This window comes from Colias philodice, chromosome 18 (assembly GCF_061535455.1).
Source record: "Colias philodice isolate Cphi_HAF_F1 chromosome 18, ilColPhil1 Martin Lab GWU primary, whole genome shotgun sequence".
Lineage (NCBI taxonomy): Eukaryota > Metazoa > Arthropoda > Insecta > Lepidoptera > Pieridae > Colias > Colias philodice.
Window position 1 is genome coordinate 986,337 of NC_143103.1, and position 25,554 is coordinate 1,011,890.

The following is a 25,554-nucleotide window of genomic DNA, read 5'->3' on the forward strand; positions in this document are numbered from 1 at the left end:
GAGAAAACGTAAATATTATGTACCACGGGCGAAGCCGGGGCGGACCGCTAGTTGTCAATAAAAATACTGTAAAATACATTGCTTTTGAACAACAGTACAAATAAAAAAATAACAACTTAAACTATAACGTGACAAACAATCAAAGCAGATTATCAAAGTGCTTTAAGAGATTTCCCTGACAAGCAAACGCAGTCTGTGCCGCGAAGTAGCAGCGTCAATAAATAAAAACTTGCAGCCATTCCAGTCTCGTATTTACTTAGCTCTACGAACTTCGATAGTATTGTACTCAGACTATTTGCATTCAACAATACAACGACACTCATTTTTGCTACTTAAGGACGTTTCAATGTAGAACTGTAGAAATCTATCGATTCATTGTTAAGTCTTGCTTCAACATTGTTTTGAGTTCTATTGTTTAGTTCGGTATACAATGTGGTTATGCGCACAATGTATTTTGCTGTCCTGTTAGATGCCTTCAGTTTGGTTTAAGTTTCAGTTGGATTTATTGTTACGGGGTTCTGAATGTCTGGTTTGATTAGGTTACGTGCTTATCTATTTTATTTAGTTTAGATTGATGTCAAATGTGGACCGCACCTGTAAGAAGTGGACTGATACCAAACAATACATAAAAAAGACGTGTGGCACTCGGGGACTGCCGCGGTAAAGCTATTGCATGCTATGCCTTCAAGCCACACCTCCGCGCCCGTCGGAGTGGGGAGCGTGAGGTTTTTTCGTTACGGAATTTCTGGATGCGGTCCCCGCGCTCAAGGCCCGCGATAGCTTAATAATGCTGACTTCTAATACTCGACTGATAGCTTTTTTGTAGTCAAATGAAAAGGAACTGAGTACGAAATTTAATGATGGGTTAACTCTCTAACAAAGTAGTAACCACACCATAATTAGTTATGTAATAATAACATCATTATCACTTAAACAACATAAGCTATTTACATAACGTAACAGTCTGACCGTTTTAGCGCACAAATTAATCTGTATTGTGGTATTAATTCTAATTTAATGAGGTTTCGACCTGTTTCGCAATTTGGGACCAGGGATATGTATGTATGTTAATATATTGGGCTTGTATGTACGGAATGTGGGACGCCAAGGTCGTTCGCAATGGCTCATCCAATTTTTGGCTCAATTATTCTATCGTTGGATTATATTGTAATTATTTTCATATTTACTCATAAATTATTTGTGCTCGTGCACTTTTAATGTAAAGAAATGGACAAAGCTACTAACAAAGTATTTTTAAATAATGGTTTTCAAATCTATGCCCGTAGTAGATATCACGCTGAAGAACCAGGTGCATACATACTAATGGTTTTGAAATACTTGCTGCCAAGATTATAATTCACAAAGTGTAACAATATAAAGTATATACTCTGGATTAGCACATAGGCAACTTAATATCTGAGTACTACGCATGGCTGTCTGCCAGTTTAAGATTATGTAAATAAATGGAAACTTTTGCGCTGATCTGTTATATCTACGCTGTGAAGGTTCAATGTATAAAGATAATAATTCTACATAGCCCTGTCCCTCTCCCTTATAGCTTTTTGGTTAATAAATTACTAACTTATACACTTATGTATTTGTTATATGAAACCTGTTCTTTTTTCCGAAATATATTCTCCAGCAAGTACATACCTACGAAGATAAAAGAGTGAACGGTTACCTTTTAAGCGCGCTCCATCATAGACCACATCACAGCTTACCATCAGACGAGATCTTGGTTGAGCACGCTTCCCTAGAAGGCACCCGTTCACTCTTAATTTCGATTATACTTGTCGTTAACTGAATTATCTCGGTACGTAACATTTCGGCACAAAGAACAGGTCTCATGTAACAAATACAGTAGTGTTAGCATAAACGTACTGTACATAATAGTTACATTCTCCAGCACTTTACCGAGGCGCAGCTGCGTCGGCATTGAAGTAGGAAATTGCAATACATTGCACCTACAATCAAATCTATATTATAAGGACGGTTGCACATGTGGCTGCTCTTTAAGATAATAATAATATGATGTTTGCATACTTTGCATACATATTTTATCGAGAAAACTACATTGAGAAAACGCCATAAAAAAGAAAGAGTCAGTGGTGAAAGTTTAGTCAAAACATTGCAAATACTAAATAAGAGTTATTAAAGATTAAATAGACGCTGTTAAAATGATTAAACGGAGTTAGGTACCAGTATTTTAACGAGTAGTCACAAAAATATTGCCCGCTTAGGTTCGAATTTATTAGCCTAAAACAATAAACACGATTATTGAGTAGGTTACTTTTAAAGAAGTTCATCCAGGTGAAAGTACCAAAACTCGTTATTATAGCTCCATGTCTCAAAATCGTAAAATCTCTAAAGGAATAATTGGTTCCGAATAATTATGCTAGTGTGGCGATACCCTAAGAATACATTCGTCTACGTAGCACGTTGCTGTGCTTGTACAACAAATGTTTATTTAAAATTTAAATCTACCCACATTTATCCTTGTACTTTACTCATATTATTTTTAGTAGGAAATATATTATGTAGCAATAATATTATAAGGAAGCTTTGGTTTGAGAGATAATAAAGCAGGAATATATTAGAGACTTTATTATAACCTTTAAATATGACTCAATGTTCAACACGAAAGCTTTATGTATCTAATAACTAGCGGTATAATATTACTAGATTTCCGCCCGCGGCTTCGCCCGCGTTTTCAAAGAAAAACTCGCATAGTTCCCGTTCCCGTGGGATTTCCGGGATAAAACCTATCCTATGTGTTATTCCAAGTTACCCTCTATATGTGTGCTAAATTTCATTGTAATCAGTTCAGTAGTTTTTACGTGAAGGAGTAACAAACATCCATACATCCATACAAACTTTCGCATTTATAATATTAGTAGGATTAGTAGGGATAATTTCGGCATACATATAACATAAACAACATAACCTATTAAATACTCACTATTTAAAACATAGCATCCAAACATAACACAAATTGAAAGAATTTACCAATTAATCACTACTTACACTAAAAACTAAATAGTCTTACCGATCCCGCTTTTAAAAGATCAGGCGCTAAACCCACATTCTAACGCCCAACTATAATTCTAAACCACATAAAAAATGTGTGCGTGTACTAGTGTACACACGTAAGAAGTGAAACTTCTTTATGACCTTATTTTTAAAAAAATAATTTACTATATTATGCAACTTTACAGAAATACGTCGAATCACGCGTGGTAGGGATAAGAAAAAGATGGCGCGCGGAAAAATTGCACGCGTAACAAAAAAATGTTACACTAATTTTTTTTCCAACCCCGATAAAGAAGTTTGACTTCAATAAAGATTCAATGTTAAACGAACGTATCATAACAGTACTAAATAAAACTAAAATAACAATTTCAAACAAAATTGTAAACGAACATTACATAATTTCATACGTTGCAATTCGTACGTTTCATCTTAAACCCGAAAAGCCTTAATCCATACTTGCAACCTCACTTGGCCTACAGAGTAAACTAACACTAGACGCTCCCGTAATTTCCGTGCCACGTCTGTCCTTCGTAGCTCTACATCGATTTATATCTGCTGAGCGATTTTATACTCTATTATTTGAAAATAGAGTTGAAAATTAAAATTGGAACGTAGTGATGATTCAGATTTTACTTAGAGAACTTGATCCAGGTTTTGAATTACACGAGTGTAGACAGAGTAAGTACATAGTGTAATAAGCTGTTTTTATCATTGAATATTTGGGGATTCATAAGCGGTTTTGGAAATGTATTTATCTAAGAAAATGTGCAAATTGGAGTTTGAAAACAAATACTGTTATTGTTATTACAATTTTGTTATTGCACGCCTCATAAGCGAAGCGTTGAGGTGGGTACTACTGTCACTTCGCGCAAAACATCTGATTTTTCAAACTTAAAATGTCTTTATGTATCATACATTGCACTTGTAAGATAATACATACACACACATATTAAGAAAAAACACTATTTTTAACGTTCATGATATTTTTGATGTCATTTTTGTTATTTAAACTAGTTAAAAAACAGTTTAAAAAAGTTCTGTCTTGGACGTCCGTGTGTCTGTATGTGCGGATCCTTTTTCTTGTTAACACGATAGCGACCGAAATACTTTACTAATCGAGTCTTTTTTTTTCTCTTACGCTTGAGTATGCTCAGGAATAGAACCCTTTCATTTTTCAGGGTCTGATTCGATGTAGTTTAATTGTTATTAAATAAACAAAAATAATAATTAATAAATATTTATTAAAAAAAAATTATGAGGCGTGCACTTTTGGATTTTCCAAATTATTTCAAGTATGTTTTTTCTAAACTAAATTTTAAGTAGGTAATAACTACTGCAGAAACTTAATATTAACCATGCAAACAGAGAAACTAAAACCCTACTAATATTATATGTGCGAAAGTAACTCTGTCTGTTACGCTTACAAACATAAACAACTGAATCAGTTTTGATAAAGTTAGGATCAGGGATAGACTTGACCATGGAAAAGGATATAGTATGTACATTAAACATAAACACGGTTTGAGTTATGTCGGGGATGAAAATATCATGTATGTCTGTCACATAAAAAAGTGTGCACACAAGCAAAGCTGAGCAGAAAGCTAGTATATTATAATTAGAACTTATTTCGGCCTACTTATTGTTAATTAACATGATTACAATTTTAATTGCGAGTCATTATGAAAGGTGTAAAACGCTTAATTTTCAGAGTTAAAATTAAAAAGGTCATGTAAAAAATGCAGATTATATTTTAAAAAATTCAATTTAATTATGAAGTCTATGTTATGAATTAAAAAGTGATAATTATTTAAAATGATAACAATGGACTATGAAATTTCAATATAGTACAAACATTTACTTTCTCTGTGTGTGTGTTTGTGTGAGTGAGTATGAATTCATTCAATATTCTCATTTGTTACTCAGTAATTAATTAACGGGCAATATATAAAGCTATTAAATATATAATAGGGGCATATATTAAACATAATATTATTACGATCATATATTAATTATTATGTGAACAGTTGGCAAATATTATAATAATGTTATTTCGAAACACGTTTAATAAATTAATATTATTACAAACATTATGATGAATGATTTTGTATCTATATTACATAATAATATATTTTATGTTTAAACAGAAACAGATAAAAGGCTTAATGTTGCTCAAAATGATAATGATATTAAGCGTTTGAGTGCATAAAATAATTTATTTAATTTAATGCACAGAGTAGGAATTAAATATCAATAAACTTTAAAATAAGTATTAACTTAAAGAATTATAAGAACAGATCCCATAAAAATTTATAGCCTAAGCTTTAATTTCGCACTCAAACCAATCAAAAATAAACTTTATTTGATTTCTTGGACACTGCCAAACGTCACACTTAAATATTAATCGCAATTCACTTCAATTAGTCAAAAGATTATTATCAGTTCGACGAAGTTTTTCGGCCCTCCAGTAGCAATTATACTAATTAACGGTTTATAGGAATGATGACTTGTCAAAAGTCACTAGATAACTTTTAATAGCAATTTTAATTGGCAGGAGCGTTGCAATCGGTGAGGGTGCGTTTCCACCATGTGCAAGGGAAATGTGTCTTACGAGGATGTCTAGCTGTGCTGTGAAAATGTGTGGGGCTTTCCACCAAAGCTGTACGAAAGTGTGTGGTGCGTTGCGAAGATTTGAAATGTCTTATTTGTAGTATTATTAAACCTTTAGCACTTTCCTCGCCCACATCCCTCGCTTGTTTTGTATGCGAAAAAAATGTAGCACCAATGAGCCATTTCCACTAGAGATGTGCTGACCGAAGCGAGATAAATTAAGCGATAGTATTGGTTCTTTAAAAAGACATTCTTCATTACGCATCCTCGCACATCTCTGGTGGAAATGCAGCCTTATTATATGGATTTTGTGTGCAATTTAGAAGCTTTGGAATTATGAACACATGTCGCTTACTGATGGTTAATTAGAGATAAACCTAGGTATTAGTTATATCTATTATGTTACTGTTCGGCAGCTATAATAATTAATGTACTATGAATTCGTTTAGATAGTTATTTCAGTTACATAAAATAATAATTATATGTTTTGGCATTAATACTAACATTCCAATTAATGAATGATAATTAATTATCAATTAAAATAATGCAGTAATCTAACTAAATTGAAACTAAGCGTGTGTACGAAATAAATTAAATTAATCTACAAACTAATTATAATTAAATACATTTGAATTACTCAATTACATATACCCGAAACATACATATTATTATACTCGTAATTTTCCGTTAAAAAGTCCTATTAATTTACAAAATTGTTTCCTTTATACATATAGGTTAAATGTATTAATAACTAGCGGTCCGCCCCGGCTTCGCCCGTTGTACATGTTTACGTTTTCTCTACATAAGAACCATCCTCGTACTTCAAGGAATATAATAAAAAAAGAATTACCGAAATCGGTTCAGCCGTTCTCGAGTTATGCGCTTACCAACACATATTGCGATTCATTTTTATATATAAGACTAGGTTTCCGCCCGCGGCTTCGCCCGCGCAGTCAAAAGAAAAACCCGCATAGTTCCCGTTCCCGTGGCATTTACGGGATTGCGTCATTTTCCCGGGATAAAAAGTATCCTATGTCCTTTCTCGGGTATCAAAATAGCTCCATACCAAATTTCATGAAAATTGGTTCAGTAGTTTAGGCGTGATTGAGTAACAGACAGACAGACAGACAGAGTTACTTTCGCATTTATAATATTAGTATGGATTATAGCCTTTTTGACGGACTCTGGATATGTTCTATTTAGCTTTTAAGATAAAATTACTCTAATATATACTGTAAATAAAAACTGGCCCTTTCAAAATTTCTAAAAATCATTTGGTTTTTAGGTGTAGGTTGGTATCAAAGAACACAATGATAGTTTCCGTTCAATGTCTAGAATAGCAAAAAAAAATAGGCTACAATTTTTTTATAATTAGCATAAATGAAAATAACAGACAGTTTAGTGTTAAACTGTCACCAGAAGATTTAGAAATCGAGTTAAGATATAGGGTTGAATTTAGGCTTAAGAGGGGTGAAGATTTAGCCTTATGTACTAATGATTTTAGGCTATATTAATATTGAAAATTAATTTGAATATTAAATATGGTTACACATTTTATAAGTTAAATGTATCTATCTATTCATTTTAACACAATTTATATATTAACACTTTTAAAAATGGGCTCGATTTGTTATAAAAACATGTAATTTTTGTTGCTTTTTTTAATACAGTCGAATTGAGAGCCTCCTTTCTGATGTTGGTTCTAAAGATACTTGTCACATTTTTAGTCTACAAATAAAATATTCAAGACTAACACAGATAAAGTTTTCTTAAAAACCTATTGAGAGTTAGTATCAAATTGTTTCAATATGAAAGTAGAATGAAGTTTAGACGTAGTGTCTTGCACAGGCTAGGAACGTGTTACATACAAAGGAGCTCTAGGAATTGAGTTAAGAGACGTTTGTTTCCATTGTTCGAGGAGGCACGTGATTTCGTATAATAATAATATGATAATTTAGAATTGAGTGGTTTTCGTTGTTTGGATATTTGTTGTTTTATGGCGATTATTTGGGTATTTTAAAATGTATTTAAAATGTTGAAGGAAGGAAAATGTGTTTTATCTTATAACATATTTATTTTATTCCGTTTACTATACATACTTTATAACACTTTTTAACGAGAAGACATCGTGCTGCGAATAATAGGACTCTTTTAACACTAGTATATGATTTTTATTTACAAAAAACTCACTAGATTATTACAAAATCCTGTTTTGTCAAGTATAAAATTGTGCTTTTTCATGCATAAGTATAATAGTTGTTTATATACAGACTAATTCAAGAAAAAAAAAATATTTAAAACCATAGATTAATTCAGCCATAATTTATCATGCTGTGTGACAATGCAGTTTATTTACAGACTAATGCGAAAAAAAAGCTTTAGCTACTTAAGCGATTATTTCCCGTTCCGTGTAACAATGCAACCGCTCACCACTCTACGCACCACGTTATTAGATCATAGGTGGCGTTATGCGGCAAAGAGGCTATGTTTTATGTATGCGGCGTCCATCCGACAATAACGAGAGGCCGATATTAGGTTTTTCTCACAAATATGTTGTTTCGCTGTAACGGAGGCTTTCGTCTCGATGGGATATGGGAAACGATTTCGCCTTTGAAATATTGATACATTACTGGGCACGTCATTTGGTGGTTCGTACGTGGGTTGTTAGTTGGGGAATAAATGGGATATATGTAAAAAGTGTTGGTATTTCAGAATAAAATCCACCGTAGTAAACTGGCAATAGTAAAATGAGCAGAATTTGATAAATAGATGACTGTTCGAAATAGTACTAAAACTTGTGTAAGGTAGAAGTTGGAAAATAAGCAATGGGAAAGTCAGCATTCATGATCTAGAACATAATTTTAATTGCTAACTGAATATCTTGTAAGGTTGGGATCACATGTGCAACATTTGATGGAAAATTTGGAGTAGGTATTAGTTACAGTATTAATAAAGAATAGGAATTAGTATTGAAGTTACTACTTAGAGATATAAAATATCATTTTGAAACATGCTTACTACGGACAATAAGAAACATAATCTGATGATACGAAAACTGTAAATTGAATTCTTAAAAATCTTCCAACAAAATCCACACTTCTTTCATAAAGTATATATGCTAAATGAATAAACACACAAAATAATCAAACACGATTATATTAATATGCATAACATGATCCAATTTAAATTGTTTGTTTATTAATAAATTAATACTATACAAACAATCGCAAACAATAAAACATTGCCGGCGTCATTATTCAATTTAACACGTAATATTTTAAGCCGGCTATGCTTTATGAGTATGAATTTTTAAATGGTTTTTCGATTAGGAGGATTTTAAAATTACTCAGCAGGTTTTTAGGAGAAGCTAGATTTGGAACACAGAATGGGGGTTGATAAGAATGTATTTTTCATTCAGATCTAACTTCGTGTTCGTGGTTTATTTTTTCAGTTGTAATTTATTCTCTTAAGGATGCAATTGTAGAAGACCTGACATGTTTATTTTCATCAATTATGGGAATTCGTTTTGACAAAAAACCGTTCTCAAGTTATAATGTACTAGAGGCCCGCCCCGGCTTCGCCCGTGGTACATATTTCGCAATAAAAGGTAGCCTATGTCCTTTCTCGGGTATCAAAATATCTCCATACCAAATTTCATGCAAATTGTTTCAGTAGTTTAGGCGTGATTGAGTAACAGACAGACAGACAGAGTTACTTTCGCATTTATAATATTAAGTATGATTAGAGTAAATATCGTGACAGTAGTTTAACTTATCTAACTGCCTCCTATCTATAGTACTATAGTCTGTAGCTGCTATAAACAAACAATACAAAAATATCATTCGAAATATTCAACCTTACTACCAAACTGCGGACCGTGTCATCGTTTCAAAACAAAGTTCTCTCAACTAGTCTAAATATATCGGCCTCCCCCATGAAAAACTGTCCTGAATACAGAATTGCAGTGACATCAGATATTTTTGGATCGGCATATCTTGGCCACTCGCCAGAGATCAGACAAAATAAGCGCCAGTAATAAAAAACCACAATCAGCTACTAAGTTCGATGTAAACTGCATCCAGTATATTTGGATTAAGACTATGCAAATGCATTGGTAAAGATCCAGAAAATTCCAGCTCCATAACTAGTAGTATAAACATTTATAGTCTTGAGTAAAAATATAGTAAATATTTATTTACTATGACAACAAATGGTGTCATTAGAATTAAAAATGTGTGGTTAATCCTTACTACATCTCAATTAAAACCCAAGAATGTAAATTCTTCCAAAATAGAGGTATTTATTGAATGTGCATCTATTCTTACCAAATAGGAAATACTCAACATTGTCGTTAACTATCTCAAGTATTTGGTACTACAAAATAACGGAATTAAAGCCAATTCGTTCGTCTGTCCAAATTCGAAAATTAAAAGGCACAAAAAGGCTCGATACAAATTAAATTTAGATGTTCTCGAAGCCAGTTAAAATCAAATGAAGCAGGAAAGGTAGAGTAAATAGATACGACGCTGGCGATACGCCAAGAGGCGACAGTTTTAGAAGATGCCACGTGTCACGACAATTTTGCTGTTTCGCGGCAATTTTTTATCAAAGTCCGGGGACGCTCTGAGCCAAATAGTGAAGCGGTAAGTCCGACAATTTTACGTATTTCGTGGATCTTATTTTAATAGGTTTTGATGTTAATGCCCTTTTATTAGAATCACTTTGTTTAATGTGTCTTCATTTTAAGCGATTATTTGCCCACTTGACTTAGCGTTTTCACCGTTCATCCAAGTTCGTTCTGTCCGTTCGTCTCTCCTCTCAAGTTAATCTCCCATAAAATAGATGTAGTTATTTACTCATACAATAGTTTTTAAGATCGATGCAGCTACAGCCATTTGGTACAAAAACCATTTTTATTTCTATATAGGTAAAAAAGGATCGCATTTCTAAATTTCTGAGTGAAAAAAATGTAGTGTGAACAGGATTTGTGAATATTTTACAAAGGTATTTTCAACGTTGAGGTTTAAAAAAAACCAAACTTCATTGTTTTTATTTACAAAGCTGATAATAGCCATTTTACAATTAGGCATAAATATTTTAAATTAGGCACTGTTTCTTAACAAACACATCCTCGTATCTTCTTTTTGTTTATATTTAAAATATTCAATGACAAGCCGAAACATCAGTCACTGGCGGTCGTTCTCCGACGATAAATGATTACTTTAAGGCATTTCTTTTTTTTGTACAAGTAAACACCGTCACGGATCATTAAATAAACATTTCTGAATATTAACAAAGACACTAACTTTTATACTACTTACTACATTAAGATTTTTGTACAGCAGAAACTGTTCTTTGTAGAAACTGCTTTCCGAACCTACGGTAAATAATTATTTATTTTTGTATTTTGACAATTCGCAAGGGCTTCGATTTCATTTAGAAAAACTAGTTGATTAAATAAATGTAGAATGTAGAAATATAGTAAACAATAATTTTGATAGTGGCTTCATGTTTTGTTCTTCCACAAGAAATGAATATAGGCAACATGATCCCATGCTTCATAAATACTGAAGTGACAAGAGTGTAGCCATTTCGGCTCGATGCTAACGACCTAGCGCTTATTTTGTACACCTGCACGATATAATTAGACGAATGGTATTTTTAATCCTGAATGGACTAATGAAAGAACTATGTTGTTTGGTAGTAAATTCAACGCTGATGGTATTATGTTAGAAATGTTTAAATAAAATGTCTCGAACGATGCATTAGAGTAATTTGGTTACTTCGAATATTAGCATGTTTTTTGTTTGTTACACATTGATGTTTTTATAATTTCTGATAATTTCAATAATCGTCTTTACTGTAACAAAATTAAGTAATAAAATTTAGGAATTACCACACACACTTCCTACATTAACAAAACTTTTAATTCTCACCAATAATCATGCTTAAAAAAATATCTAAATGAACTTCTACCAAAAAAAGACAATCTAATAATAAAGTAAATTTTTAGAAAAAAAACAAAAACCGACTTCAAGACTATACCTATATGTACATTGTACAAATTTAAATAATTTCTGATAAACAGTGTATATGCCTACAAAATTTGAGGGTTTCCCTCGATTTTCCCGGGATCCCATCATCAGATCCTGACCTGGTGCCAATGGGACCACCTCTGACGTATGACCTACCAAATAAAAAAAGAATTATTCAAATCGGTTTATAATTGCCGGAGTAATCGCGTAACAAATATACAAAAAAAAATAAAAATACTGTCGAATTGAGAACCTCCTCCTTTTTTGAAGTCGGTTAAAAAGTAACATATATGTATATCCGTCATATCCACTCCATATTTGCTTTCCTATTATCTTCAAACACAAAAAATCCGTTATAACAGTAGCCAGTGATACGCAAAAAAAGGTTATTCAGAAACTGTCGCACAACGAGCAATCGATACAAATCGGTTTTGTTGCAAGTTACAGAATTAAGGATTCAATCCGATCTAAATTCAATTCTGCCTGAAACCACTATTCACTTGAAACTGAAACTACCTTTAAAATAAAACCATTCAGTTTAATACCGACAACGCGAAAATGGAAGTGAAGTTTTTAAATCTCTACGAAACCAGCAAGGCTGGTTATTTCTTTTGGGCAAGCGTTTGATCAGTGAATTTGGTCTGGTAGTAGTGTCCTCCTCCTATCGTTGGAATAGATACCGCTATATCGTAATTATTAAAACATTTAGGCTTTTTGTAATCATTTTTTAAATTAATACCCAAATGATTTCTTTCGCTAATAATTTAATTAATGCGTTAAGTACTATAAATAATATGCACTGATCCCCAACCCTTAAAGACTCACATTTGTGCGATGCATAAAATATCAATGACGATATTGTTTTGAAATATGGGATCTATCCCATAATTCATAGGTACTTATTTATAACTTCAACTAGATTTCTTTTAGAAGCGCTTTTAATATAAAGAAATTATTTGCCAGAAACGATAAAAAATCTATTCCAATATCTTTGTAACAACAGTAAACAGTTGTTCATGCATCAAAGAATAAATTATTATTTTTTCTATCGATGCTTTTTAAGATTCATATCTTTAACAATCTTGACCTTAACGTGATCATAACTTCGCGAGTAATAAAGGAACACTTTAAAATACTTCAGACGTCCTGGGTCAAAGGTCGATGGTTTGAAATAATAACCCCAGAAACAAAGTTCGTTTGGTCTTATATTTCAAACAAGTTGAACAATTATCTTACTAACTTTTAACCGCAGATTCACTCTCTTATAACTCCTCTGTATTGGACATTTGAAAAGGTTTTTATGCACATAAAATTATTGAATCGATTTGGCTGATTTTATATATTGAATCGAATTCAGACCGAATAAACCTACAGTGGGTTTATTATAATTAAGGGACGATTTTTCAATGCTTGGATAAAACTTATTCGTCACATTTTAAAAACGTATTCTAATTGCCCGTATTTGACAGTTTACGTGACATTTTAATATTTTCTTTATTGGACGGATAAGTTTTATCCAAGCATTGAAAAATCGGCCCTAAATGAAAATATATGACACAATATTTATCCTACACCTACTACTATTATAAACATAAAAGTTTGTTTCAATAGATCAATGTTTGTTACTCCTTCGCAAAAATAACTTTTCGAATCTAGATTAAAATCAACATGAGATAGGTCATGGTTAAACCTACATAATATTTTATATCCAAGTATCACGCAAGCCCACGTGCCAAAACTAATCTATACTAATATTATAAAGCTGAAGAGTTTGTTTGTTTGAACGCGCTAATCTCATCAATCAATCTCTCATATATTATTGTTCAAAATTAAAGCCAGGTTGACTGACAAATATACAAACTATAGATTTTTCTACAAGCCAATCTATTTAGATTTTAAGCCCAGTGTAGTCAGGATGGGTGGCTTGTGTTAAAATAAATCAATGTCGTTCTAATTACGCATCAATTCTACAACAGGTGTGAGAAACATTACAAGACATAGGTCGTTAGCCCGAAAGGTAGATGCGAATATATCACTTATCTATTTCTAGGTCTTGGTATACAGACTTTGGATGTGCCCTAAATGTTATGGTGCAATAAATTATAAGTCTAGTCATTATGAGCTAGTATTCTATCTTACTTCTGTAATAAAAGCACGTAAGATTGTGAGGATTGATGGATGGATGTATAGGAAGTTGCGTCGCTACGTGCACGCACTTTCTTACTAGCCCATAGAGTTGATGGGAGAGACAAAATAGTTGCGGAGACAAAAGTTGCTCTTGCGCGCTAGCTCTTTGACAAAATGGTATCCGGATAATATTCTGAATTAAGATTCGAACAAACATGTTGCCTCATTTATTTCTGGGAAGTCGAAATCGGAAGCAGAAGCTTGTTTAGTAAACACAGCAAAAATAGCAGTATATTTTAATGAGGAAATCCGTAGATGGAACATACATAACTAATACAAATAGTGTCGTTAAAAATACAAACTGTACTTTCATAACAATTCCCCAATAATCTTAATTATACATGAAATAGCCAGTATTAACCCGTACTTCCAGTTATAAGAAATAATACCCCATTCGCGAAACTCGATTCTAAGCTTACTCTATAAAATATTTTAATGACCAAGATATAACGTATCCGATGATAAAATACGACTTAAATCGTACAGTTATTTGCTATTACTATTCTACATAATCTCTTTAAGCCACAACACTCGATATATGGCTCGTAAAGTGTACTTTAGACCTGATATATGTAGTACAAAGCTTTGTAAGTTGTGTTTAATTTTATAATTGTTATTTCGGTTCCCGTATGATGTTGTATGGACTTGCTTTATACATTATTTTATGGGTTAGGTTTGCATGCATAGATTTGCATGCGGCTTTGTTCATGGTACATACCTGGTTAAAACAATTTCTTATTTATAAATTTAGAATTCTACATTTCAACCAGGATGGTAGTTACATTACCGTGTATTTATTGTTTGTAAAATGTTAATTTCATTGTTCCTTTATAACATGTGCCTATTTATCATCTAAAATTAAAAGAAAGTGAAACATCAAACTAGCCATTCGCCTTGACTCCGCTCGTATTTACAGGAATTTGATCTGATGATCTTCCATACTTTTTTTTGTATCGCTAAAAATTGTCCCACTACTACCCTCGTTGCATTGACTAGGTCATAAATTAGTCCAACATTTGAGTTATTTTTTATTGACAAGTAATGTAATATAACGGAGTCGGCCGTGCACCAAAACATCATTTCAATTTGGCGCACAGCCAGAGAAAGGCCGAATGCGACACTGCCTGCGAGTAGATACAGAAAATTCAATACCGTGCATACAACCATGGTTTAAGCGTAGCCTCTAATTTTGGTGAGCTAAGGCACACTTTCAAAACCCTCAAAGTGTGCATTTGAGTAACATGATACTTGTGGTCAACGCATTTTGGATTGGGAAAGGTCCAGTCCAGTTTATTATTTCTATGCCGATATATTTTTGGGATATGAGTTAGTATTTTATTGAGGTGACCTGTATTGCGAAGAAGAGTTTTCATTCAAAATGCTTGAGAGACAATACAATCAATAAACATAATTATTTCAAATAAATGGAAACATCTGCAAGAAGCGCGATAGTAAAAACAAAATTAACAAATTGCTACACTAATAAAGTTACTTGAAATTCTCAAACATTCCAGAATTTTTTAATTGTTTAATAACTCAATCTTATCAATATACAGAAACATCAAAATAATCATTACGTTTTGAAACGAGAGAACAGAAATAATCATCTTGAGCGTGATTAATATCAATGTTTTTGGCTTCCCCTTCAACTCAAAATATTTAGAAATGCTATTAATTATTAGCTAAAAAAAAATACTCACTTGATTCCACAATCTCCATACTTGTCCTAATTAGAATCACCAACACAAACACTATTTCACTTAAATTCGCCATTTTCACTGTATCCAATCACTTTTACACCACTTTTCGTATCACCATCACGATCTTCATTATTATCACTATCTGTTTTATCCATAGGTATTGTGGTATTTATTTCGATGAAAACAATCTTAGGTACATTTATATTTGTATCTTTTTTTGTCTCATGGCCTTCATCTACAGCTGTTATTAATTTCTTAAACTAAATCCAGTTCAACTTTTTCATTATTTTTTTCTGTCTTATAACGAAACCAATTATATCGCATGCTTCTTGTCGTTTTCTTTAATTAAACTTGTCTATTTTTATTTCACTCAAAATGTCATATTATTTGGGAGATATCCAAAATTTCACTCCTCACCAAACGGAACTGAAATCTGAAAATAATATTTGTTATTGTAAACAAAATTCAATTCACTATTTAGATTTATAGAGTTTGCATTTAAATTGATTGTGTAAACATCGGAGTTCTTTAATCTACGTAATATCAGTTTATTTAAATAGAAGTGACTAATCTGAACTATTTTCGTCTTAATTTTTCTATTAGTCATCGCCTCTTAAAGCCCACCCACTAACTAATATGAATTTGTTCGGTATAAATAAGATTTGCAGAGAGTGAAGCTATTGAAATCATTGAATCGTTAAATGAGACATTAAATGAAATTTTTTGTTTTTAGTTCAGCTGCCACAAAATTTTCAAAAAAATTACACATATTATGCGTCGTTTTCAGTTTTTAATGACACCAACAGTTTTGTTAAATTACCGTCAATTATATCATCTCCAACTAATACATAAATTTAATGAAAACAACCATTTAACAAGACACTCACATCAAACGTTACGCATAGTATCCGTGAGTCACGCGCGGGTCACAATATTTTGGTCGTTTGTCACATCCGCCGCGCTAATAATAAAAAGTCCCTCCGGATGTATCGTTTCCTTTGCCTTGAAAATAATCGGATCCATAGTACCGGTTTTGGTAATTAGTGAAATGCTCTTTTGTGGTGTATTTGAATGTTTTTGATGTTGGATGATGATACAGATATGATACGTGGAATATTTCTTCTAATGTTAATATTGTAATAATGTAAATATGTATTCGCGTACTTATTATTGCAGGCTGTGTTCACCTCTAGAAGGTCTAGCACTTATTACTTGTGATGTATCATAGAATAACCATATCTATTTTTGTAGTGCTATGTCCAGTTTGGTGGACCTAATAAAAATAAAAATAAAAATAAAAAAATGTTATTTCTTTGATACATTTTCGTGATTTTACTCCCAAAGACCGTTAGAAGAAAAACTACCTATATAGTTGTAAGTTAAGTACCTATATACTAAATACATAGTATAAATTCCTTATAATCCGAATATTCCTTAAAAAGCTTTTAATCTAACCTGTTTATTAATACCAATAAAAAGATAATGAACTCAAAAATTCCTCTTAAATATTTGTTTTTAAATTTTCTTACCAGAAATTATTCGTAAACAAAATAATTAGGTAATCTTACAAAGGAAAATTAAAATTATGTTTCACGGAACTGTACAATAACTTGCTTGTTAGGGAGAAATTGATAAGGATCATGAGGGTAGCATAAATTATATTATCATAAAGAGAATTATTTAATTTCTGTAGGAAGACTTTTTAATTAAACATTGTTGGAAATTAATTTGTAGATAACAATTTGTTCGTCTATTCATTTCAATTATATTGCTTTTAGGGAAACATGACATTTATAATCGACTACCCGCAGCTGATTTTGCGTGTCATGAAATAAGGATGGACAGTGGACACTCATTTTATTTGTATATAGTTTGGGGTATGGCTACGTAGTACGATTATTTATATTTTTTTAGTGCACTCCGCCGCGGTAAAGCTATTGCATGCTATGCCTTCAAGCCACACCTCCGCGCCCGTCGGAGTGGGGAACGTGAGGTTTTTTCGTTACGGAATTTCTGGATTCGGTCCCCGCGCTCAAGGCCCGCGATAGAAGCTATGCAATAGCTTAAAATAATTAAGGACGTACTATGAGTATGTACATATAGTATGTACAACATACGTAACAAATTGATTCAATCAACAACTAACAGCTCTTTGACTTGTCAATAGATCATTGTCCAAAGAGTACTATAATAATACGGCAGTCATTGTCAAACTATTAAAAAACACAAAGTGTATTCATTCACACTCGTAATTATACTTGAAAGAATCTATTAGAAAACGAAGCTATTTCTAACAACACTAATCGAAAAACGTCACAACAACGGTGGGGGGACTTAAGCTTCTGTCATCAGCTAAAAAAGGAACTTGCATCTTGACAAACTTCGTGCAGCGGAGTTAAATAAAGAATCGAAAGATACAATATGGTAAGTCATTATAATACCTTTTGATGTGAGTGCTTTGATGTGTGACGTTTGTATACTGAAGATGATTTGCCTCAGTTGGAACTTGGTTATTAGAGGTCGTGTACACTGGTTGCAACTAATGAAGAATTTAATTTTCCATTTTTACTAGGTAGGAAGAAGAGATTACGTAATGTATTCTATATTGAGAATTTAAACTAACTAGTGATGATGATTTTCATGTTTTTCTTGATAATGTACTGTATCTAATTAACAAGATTATCCATACTAATATTATAAATGCGAAAGTAACTCTGTCTGTCTGTCTGTTACTCAATCACGCCTAAACTACTGAACCAATTTGCATGAAATTTGGTATGGAGATATTTTGACACCCGAGAAAGGACATAGGCTACCTTTTATTGCGAAATATGTACCACGGGCGAAGCCGGGGCGGACATCTAGTAGCATATAAGTAAATTTATTTATCTTCTTGAATTCCTGATAATTTTGAATGTATGTGTCATCGTCTCTTGTTATTTTCTATGAATTATATACTCGAATTTTGTAAAATTAATTATTACGTTTATCTTTCAAAAAACGTTTACACCAGGGAATGCAATCCGGATTACCCGAAATCCGATAAATCCGGATTTTGCTCGAATTTAAATAGGCTTTTAAATCCGGATTTAAAGAATGGAATCCGGATTTTTCGAACATATTAGCACAGTATTTATATTTATAGGTTCTAATGTTTCTTGCATTAGACGATAGATGGCACTGTAAGTGCATCCCGTTCCCGCGCAAGCAGTCGAATTTGGCGCGAATCGCGATACGTCGCGAAGCGGGCCTAGAAATAATACGTTTGAATTTAGATCTTATCACATTGCATTACTGTTGACTTTTGTTTACAACAATTTATCACCATTCGAAGCGTCGACTGGAACGTATTTCAGCTTACGCTGAGAAATAGAAGAAGTAATTTGTAAAACTGTGGACTTGGAAAGCCGAAATAATCTTCAAGTGTCTGAGTCTGAGGCTAATACAGTCGAATCGTCGACAACAACATCGAGACAACGCGAATTGACTGAATCTCAGCATCTTAGTTATAGAGACAAATTGGATCTGGAATTAACAAAAATAAAAATGATTGGAGTTGGGGAAGAAAATGTGCCCAGACGGCAGCCAGAAACTGACATACTCAGCTTAGTGCGGGTAGAAATGGCATTATTTGAGGAAAGTGGTTCGCGAGGCCGATACTTGGAGGCCGCCTACAAACATCTTTTATGCATCCCACCAACAAGCGTTGAATCAGAGCGAGCTTTTTCCGCAGCAGGAATCATCTGTAACCGAATTCGCAGCCGGTTAAATGACACTACATTAGACGCATTGTCATTTTTGAGGTCTCATTTTATGTCTCAAAAACAAAAGTAATTTTAGATTATATTTTAGTAATAATCTGTTTGCTCGTTGTGTTCATGAAAATTTGAATTTTGTTATTACTGATTTTGATAAAAATAAGAACTCTGATGGAAAGACTGTCATCATTACCTACTAATAAAGAATGAAAAAGCAAAATAGGATTTTGCTTACTGATTTAGAAAATTGAAGCTGTTTCGTTTTATATGTTTGTATATGATGAAAACTCTGTTTGCAATTTATGTTGTTTCTATTATCTAAGAAAATATTAAATGTTTTGTTATAATGTTTATGTCTGATGGATGTGACAAGGAGTCTGCTTTATGTTTTTTCTTTACCAAAGTGTAAAAGTTTTTATTTTATTAGAATTTTAGAGTTTGTCTAGTTAATTTCTAGGTATTGAAAAATATAAATACATTTGATTTAACTAAGGTTCATGTTTTTTATTGATTTTACATAATAATAAACGTTTCAAACGGAAAAGTTAAATTTTTCATTAAAAATCCGCTAAATCCGGATTCTCCGGATTATTGTATAAATCCGTTTTTCAAAATCCGGATTTTGTAAAGTAAACGGATTTGCATTCCCTAGACTTTACACTCCTTATCCGTTTACTAATAAAAAATTGTCACCATTTTTTTCAGAATATTAAAAGTATTCAATACCAAACGCTTTGAGGTTAACCGTGGCAAGTGGCGAGCTTATAATGAATCTAATTATAGACGGTATTTTCGTCGGTATGTATAACGACGTGTTGACTGACGTACCCCCCGTACGTTTAAAATTTAAATTAATATACGAGCACTTTCAAATGAAGTAAGGGAATAGGGAGTGTTAAAAATATTAATGATTTAATGGCAACATTAAAATGAAATGTTCCGTAATTATTTACAAGTTTTTATGGCTTTCCTCCGGTCTCTATTTTCAGTGTTTAAATTTTATAGTTTTTGAACATCTTCACCTGTGGTGGTGAAAATAGTTTGACATGAAATAAAGCTTACGTATTCTTAAAATATAAATTTACTAGATTTCCGCCCGCGGCTTCGCCCGCGTTTTCAAAGAAAAACCCGCATAGTTCCCGTTCCCGTTCCCGTGGGATTTCCGGGATAAAACCTATCCTATGTGTTAATCCAAGTTACCCTCTATATGTGTGCTAAATTTCATTGTAATCGGTTCAGTAGTTTTTACGTGAAAGAGTAACAAACATCCATACATCCATACATCCATACTTACAAACTTTCGCCTTTATAATAGTATTAAGATTAAGATTTCTTATTTTTTTTAAGAAGACAAAACCGCTATCTAGGATAAGATATCAATGAACATAAGCGCTAAAAAAGCGCGTGATTAGTCACTAAGTAGATTAATTTTTTAGCACTTATGTTTCTCCATATTCACTAACCTTTGTGGATCAACAAAAGAAATAATATTTTTTTTTTTTGTTTCCAACTATTTTTTATATATCCTGTCCTAAATGTAGTAGAAAAGACAGCCTTCATTTTACAAAAACAAACTCTTAAATTACACATTTTTAAATACAACTTCCACAAACATAACATGTTTTATAAAATAACATTTCTAAGTATGTCACGCGGTCAGCTAGAAGCTAATTAAAACATTTTAATGAGTACATTTTAAATTAACTAACATCTAAGAAAAATTATGCAATCCTCAATGTATAATTTTCTCTTTTAAGATCTTACAGCATCATATCGTATTACATGATAATAAGCCCCAAAAACATCAAGAGAATAGCTGATATTATTCCTAGTTTCAAACTTCGTGTATATTCGTTGTTTTTTCAATGGAAGTACGGAAATTCGTTATATATTTTCAAAATTAAGATATTTACGCTGAATTTATTTTATGTGTTAGTTGTTCATGAAGGAAATGGTCTATTGTTGAAATGATATTATTTTTTAATAAATGGTGCAAAACGTGGAAGTGCAAAAAAGGATTCAATTTTTTATTGAACACACATATTACCAACTAGATTTCCGCCCGCGGCTTCGCCCGCGTTTTCAAAGGAAAACCCGCATAGTTCTCGTTCCCGTGGGATTTCCGAGATAAAACCTATTCTATGTGTTAATCCAAGTTACCCTCTATATGTGTGCTAAATTTAATTGTAATCGGTTCAGTAGAATTTGCGTGAGAGAATCAAACACACACACATGCTCACAAACTTTCGCATTTATAATATTAGTAGGATAGGAAGTGGGATATTAAAAGGCGTAACATAAGCAATGTAAAATAGGTAAAGACTTATCGTGAAATAATCGAAATACATCGGTTGTATATAACAGCAAGTATACTCATATAAAAAACGTCAAAAACTCGCGCAATATCAAAGACAAACAACCTCTCGACCATATGATTACGGCTACAACGACAGACCAAATACATATATATTTAGAACCGACTTATTATACCGCCCTAATCTATTAGTTTTATTTTTACACAACAAAACTAAACGACGTTTAAATCTTAAGGCGGGAATACTTCGATGTATTTACGTTTTGTTTCCATTTTAGTAGATCTATTACTAAACATTAGTTCTTGGAAATGCACCGTGTGGTTTACGCTCGGCGCCGGCGCAATTAAAATCAAGAATATTATGACCGGTAAAGCTCTTTGTACATTTATCATTCATATTTACATATAAAATTTTGTAGTACTTCAAGGATACGTGATATTTTCAAAAATAATAAATTGAAACTTGTGCGACATGAATGCCATAGATGTTTAATTGTAGAACTATATTAAATATTTTCTTTTTTTTAACTATCATTTGTTTATTCTAATCAATTATAATATTTACGAAAATAAATTAATTCACATAACATTAATTCAACAATATGATAAAAGATACTCTAACACAAAATGAGCTCACGTAAACAGAAATAACACACCAATTTATCGTTGATGAAATTGAAATTGTCAATTAAATACTTAACCAATGCAGCTCAGAATATAATGGCTACCATTCGTGTACTTATCACATGCCTATCATTGACTACACGAACCGCGAACCGAGCCTCCAGCATGCAAAGCGATTTGAACCCTGAGCCGTAGATACTGCTTTCCGAATCGGAGGTAAATGTTAAAAATATAATGTTATGACTTATGACCATTCCAAAGTGCTTCTAGAAGTCTAATTGAGTAAATAAATGTTTGAGTTTGTTTGAGTTTACCAAACCTTTGTTCTCGTCTATACGCTAGCCGCGCTCTGAATCGAGAACCGAAACTTTCACACGCAGATTTTTATTTCATGCAAGAGGAGGCAACAGAGCAGACGCTTCACCTGATGGTAAGCGCTTCACTTCGCCCATATGCGCCCACAATGCCAGAAACATTGTATGTGGCCGGCTTTTTAAGTAGGAATAAGCTCTTCTTGAAGGTCGCCAGTTCGTAGCTGTTTGGAAAGTCTACATGAGGACGTTTTTTTTACATGTCACTGGCGATACGTCAGCAGCAAATCTGCAGCTCGGTTTGACTGGACTGCAGTTTGTTGCTTATGAAATGTGTGGAATTTTTTTGTAGCATTGAATTGCTTTATAAATATAAAGCTTTACATAATAAGGATGACCAATCCATGGACAAATCCATCATTATAAACTTTTAAAGAAAAGACTATTTGCTTTGCTCTGGTGGGATCACGGGTGACGAGAAGACGCGGGTTCGAATCCCATCTCGTGACAGAATTTTTTCTATTCTAAAAGTTTATAATCACGGATTTGTCCAGGGATCGGTACCACTCTGGGCGCTTTCCGTGCGTGTAGTGAATGGTAAGCATAATGATTAAACTGAATAGTAAACCTAGACATCTATTAGCCTCGTTCATCTGTAGTGATCAGCGGGATCGTTTAAATTATTTTAATAGCAATTTGTCACGTGTCAGAATTATCATGATGCCAATTACAGTAGTTTCGTATGACGTGAGTCAGATGTAATGAAGGTGCTGGCGCCTGGAGATCATTATTAATGAACAAGGGAAAGAATTTCTGATAAGAGAATATGTAGAACCGCCTGCGTTAAATGAACTTTGAAGATCGTTACTTTGATACACCAGCCTTGGAAAAACTTGCATTTTCTTCGCTCAACATCAATTTAATGCTCTATGGTGCAATTTTAAACTTTTATAATATATAATATATATAGGGATCAGTTTATATCGTATTTTGTATCGCTTTTATAATTTTATTGACTTCTTTAATTATTTTCTCGCAGTCATTTATTCCTTCTTTATGACTTCCAATTCTACGTACTCTATTAAAGCAATTGCATCTTACTACATAAATTATTACGCCACAAACATTACCTATGTCCTACAAACGGTATAAATTAGTGGCCGTCGTGTTTATTCCCACAAATATCATATGACATGCCTATTATGATGTTTAGACAAGTAAAATCGATCGTTTCAGAGCATTCCTGTTAACAAACCAAGCCATTGTCATGTAAAGCACTTTAAAGTGATGTTAAGATAGTTTCTAAAACCCAGGTAATTAGGGAAGTCGTATTGTTTCTAACGATACGTAGAATTCAAACATCTAATCTGCTAGCACATCTTCTATCTAACGTGTCTTCTCAGTAAGAAGATCTGGTAAGTACCTAATGCCAAATAATATACTTTTTTATTGAATACTAGAGGTCCGCCCCGGCTTCGCCCGTGGTACATATTTCGCAATAAAAGGTAGCCTATGTCCTTTCTCGGGTATCAAAATATCTCCATACCAAATTTCATGCAAATTGGTTCAGTAGTTTAGGCGTGTTTGAGTAACAGACAGACAGACAGAGTTACTTTCGCATTTATAATATTAGTATGGATTTAACGATTTCTCTTTTAATATTTAAAGATAATTTAATTAAAATTTAAAATTAATATTTTCTAGAAAATATTTTACAAAATAAAGTTGTTACCTAATAACGTTAACTTTTCTTTTCACTCGTGAAATTATACAATTATCTGGCTTTCTACTGATTCAATTACTGTAATTTAATATCGCTGGTCTATGTCAGCTTATAATTAATTTTATGAAACGACGCTATACCTATTTGTGATATATTTTATAGTATTATTTCAATATAAAATAACATTTAATAGAAATGTGACTGAATTTTATTTCGATTTCTTGGTATTCATGATACTGTTGAATGTAATTATCTTGTTATTATAATATGATATTACATATTATTTTTGCAGTCTTAATATGATAGGAATTTCTTAATTTCTCTTATTAAGTTCCAAGTATGACAGTTTTTTATTAATCTGTATATTTTTATTGGGTATCGATCATGCTTCAGTATTTATTGAACCACGCTTGCTCCAGAAACGCTAGTTACTATAGTTATCATTCTGTGCCCCAGAATATTTTGGTAACCAGACTAATGATACTTTTTGAAGGTCAAGGTCGTGTCAAAGTTCCGTGACCCTTGTTTAGCATGAGGCAAGCATTAACAGTACTCAATCTCGAATTCGATTTTTGTATCGTAGTAAAAATTGGATTGTCGTCGATCAGATTCTTCTTTGCCAGACGAATTGTAGCTACATTATAGGTTCTTTTCCCACATAGACATATTGTAGAAGCCCTTAGAATTGTCTTAATATATATAAATATTTAAAATAGGGCAACAGTTAGGTTATCTTATTAGTAGGTTCACATATCCTAGGCTAGCCAAATCGCAGTTCGCACGTTCTATAGGGGTCCCACCTGCTCGCTTCCTCCAATCAATTTGTAGCTAGTGTCACTTTATATTGTGGCCAATTTGTGACAAGTGTGTCACCGTTGATGTGTTCATGATTTATGATATATATTTCTTGCATTTATCTTGTTCGTCGTAAGATATTTGACTCACGCAGCACACTATAAGAGGGATGTTTTTAATTGCTACTTATCTATACTATACTAATATTATAAAGCTGAAGAGTTTGTTTGTTTGTTTGAACGCGCTAATCTCAAGAATTACTGGTCCGATTTAAAAAATTATTTCGGTGTTAGATAGCCCATTTATCGAGGAAGGCTATTATAGGCTATAGGTATATCATCACGCTAAGACCAACAGGAGCGGAGCAATGCGGGTGAAGCCGCGGAGCACAGCTAATATATAAATATTTCGATTCATACATAAATAGCAAAGTTTTTAGGGTTAAAACAATTGGTTGACTGATATTGATT

The 25,554-nt window shown here is 32.7% G+C and overlaps 1 protein-coding gene across 2 annotated transcripts in view; it reads right to left on the minus strand.

Moving 5' to 3' along the window:
* Nucleotides 1–25,554, minus strand: part of LOC149480221 (cell adhesion molecule CEACAM5-like) — an 82,112-nt gene that overhangs the window by 51,182 nt on the left and 5,376 nt on the right. For both annotated transcript variants that reach the window (XM_089706960.1, XM_089706958.1), the window contains exon 2: nt 15,560–15,992. In XM_089706960.1, coding sequence (XP_089563086.1) covers nt 15,560–15,632 — 73 coding nt within the window. In that variant the 5' untranslated portion in view covers nt 15,633–15,992. The remainder of the gene's footprint in view (nt 1–15,559; nt 15,993–25,554) is intronic.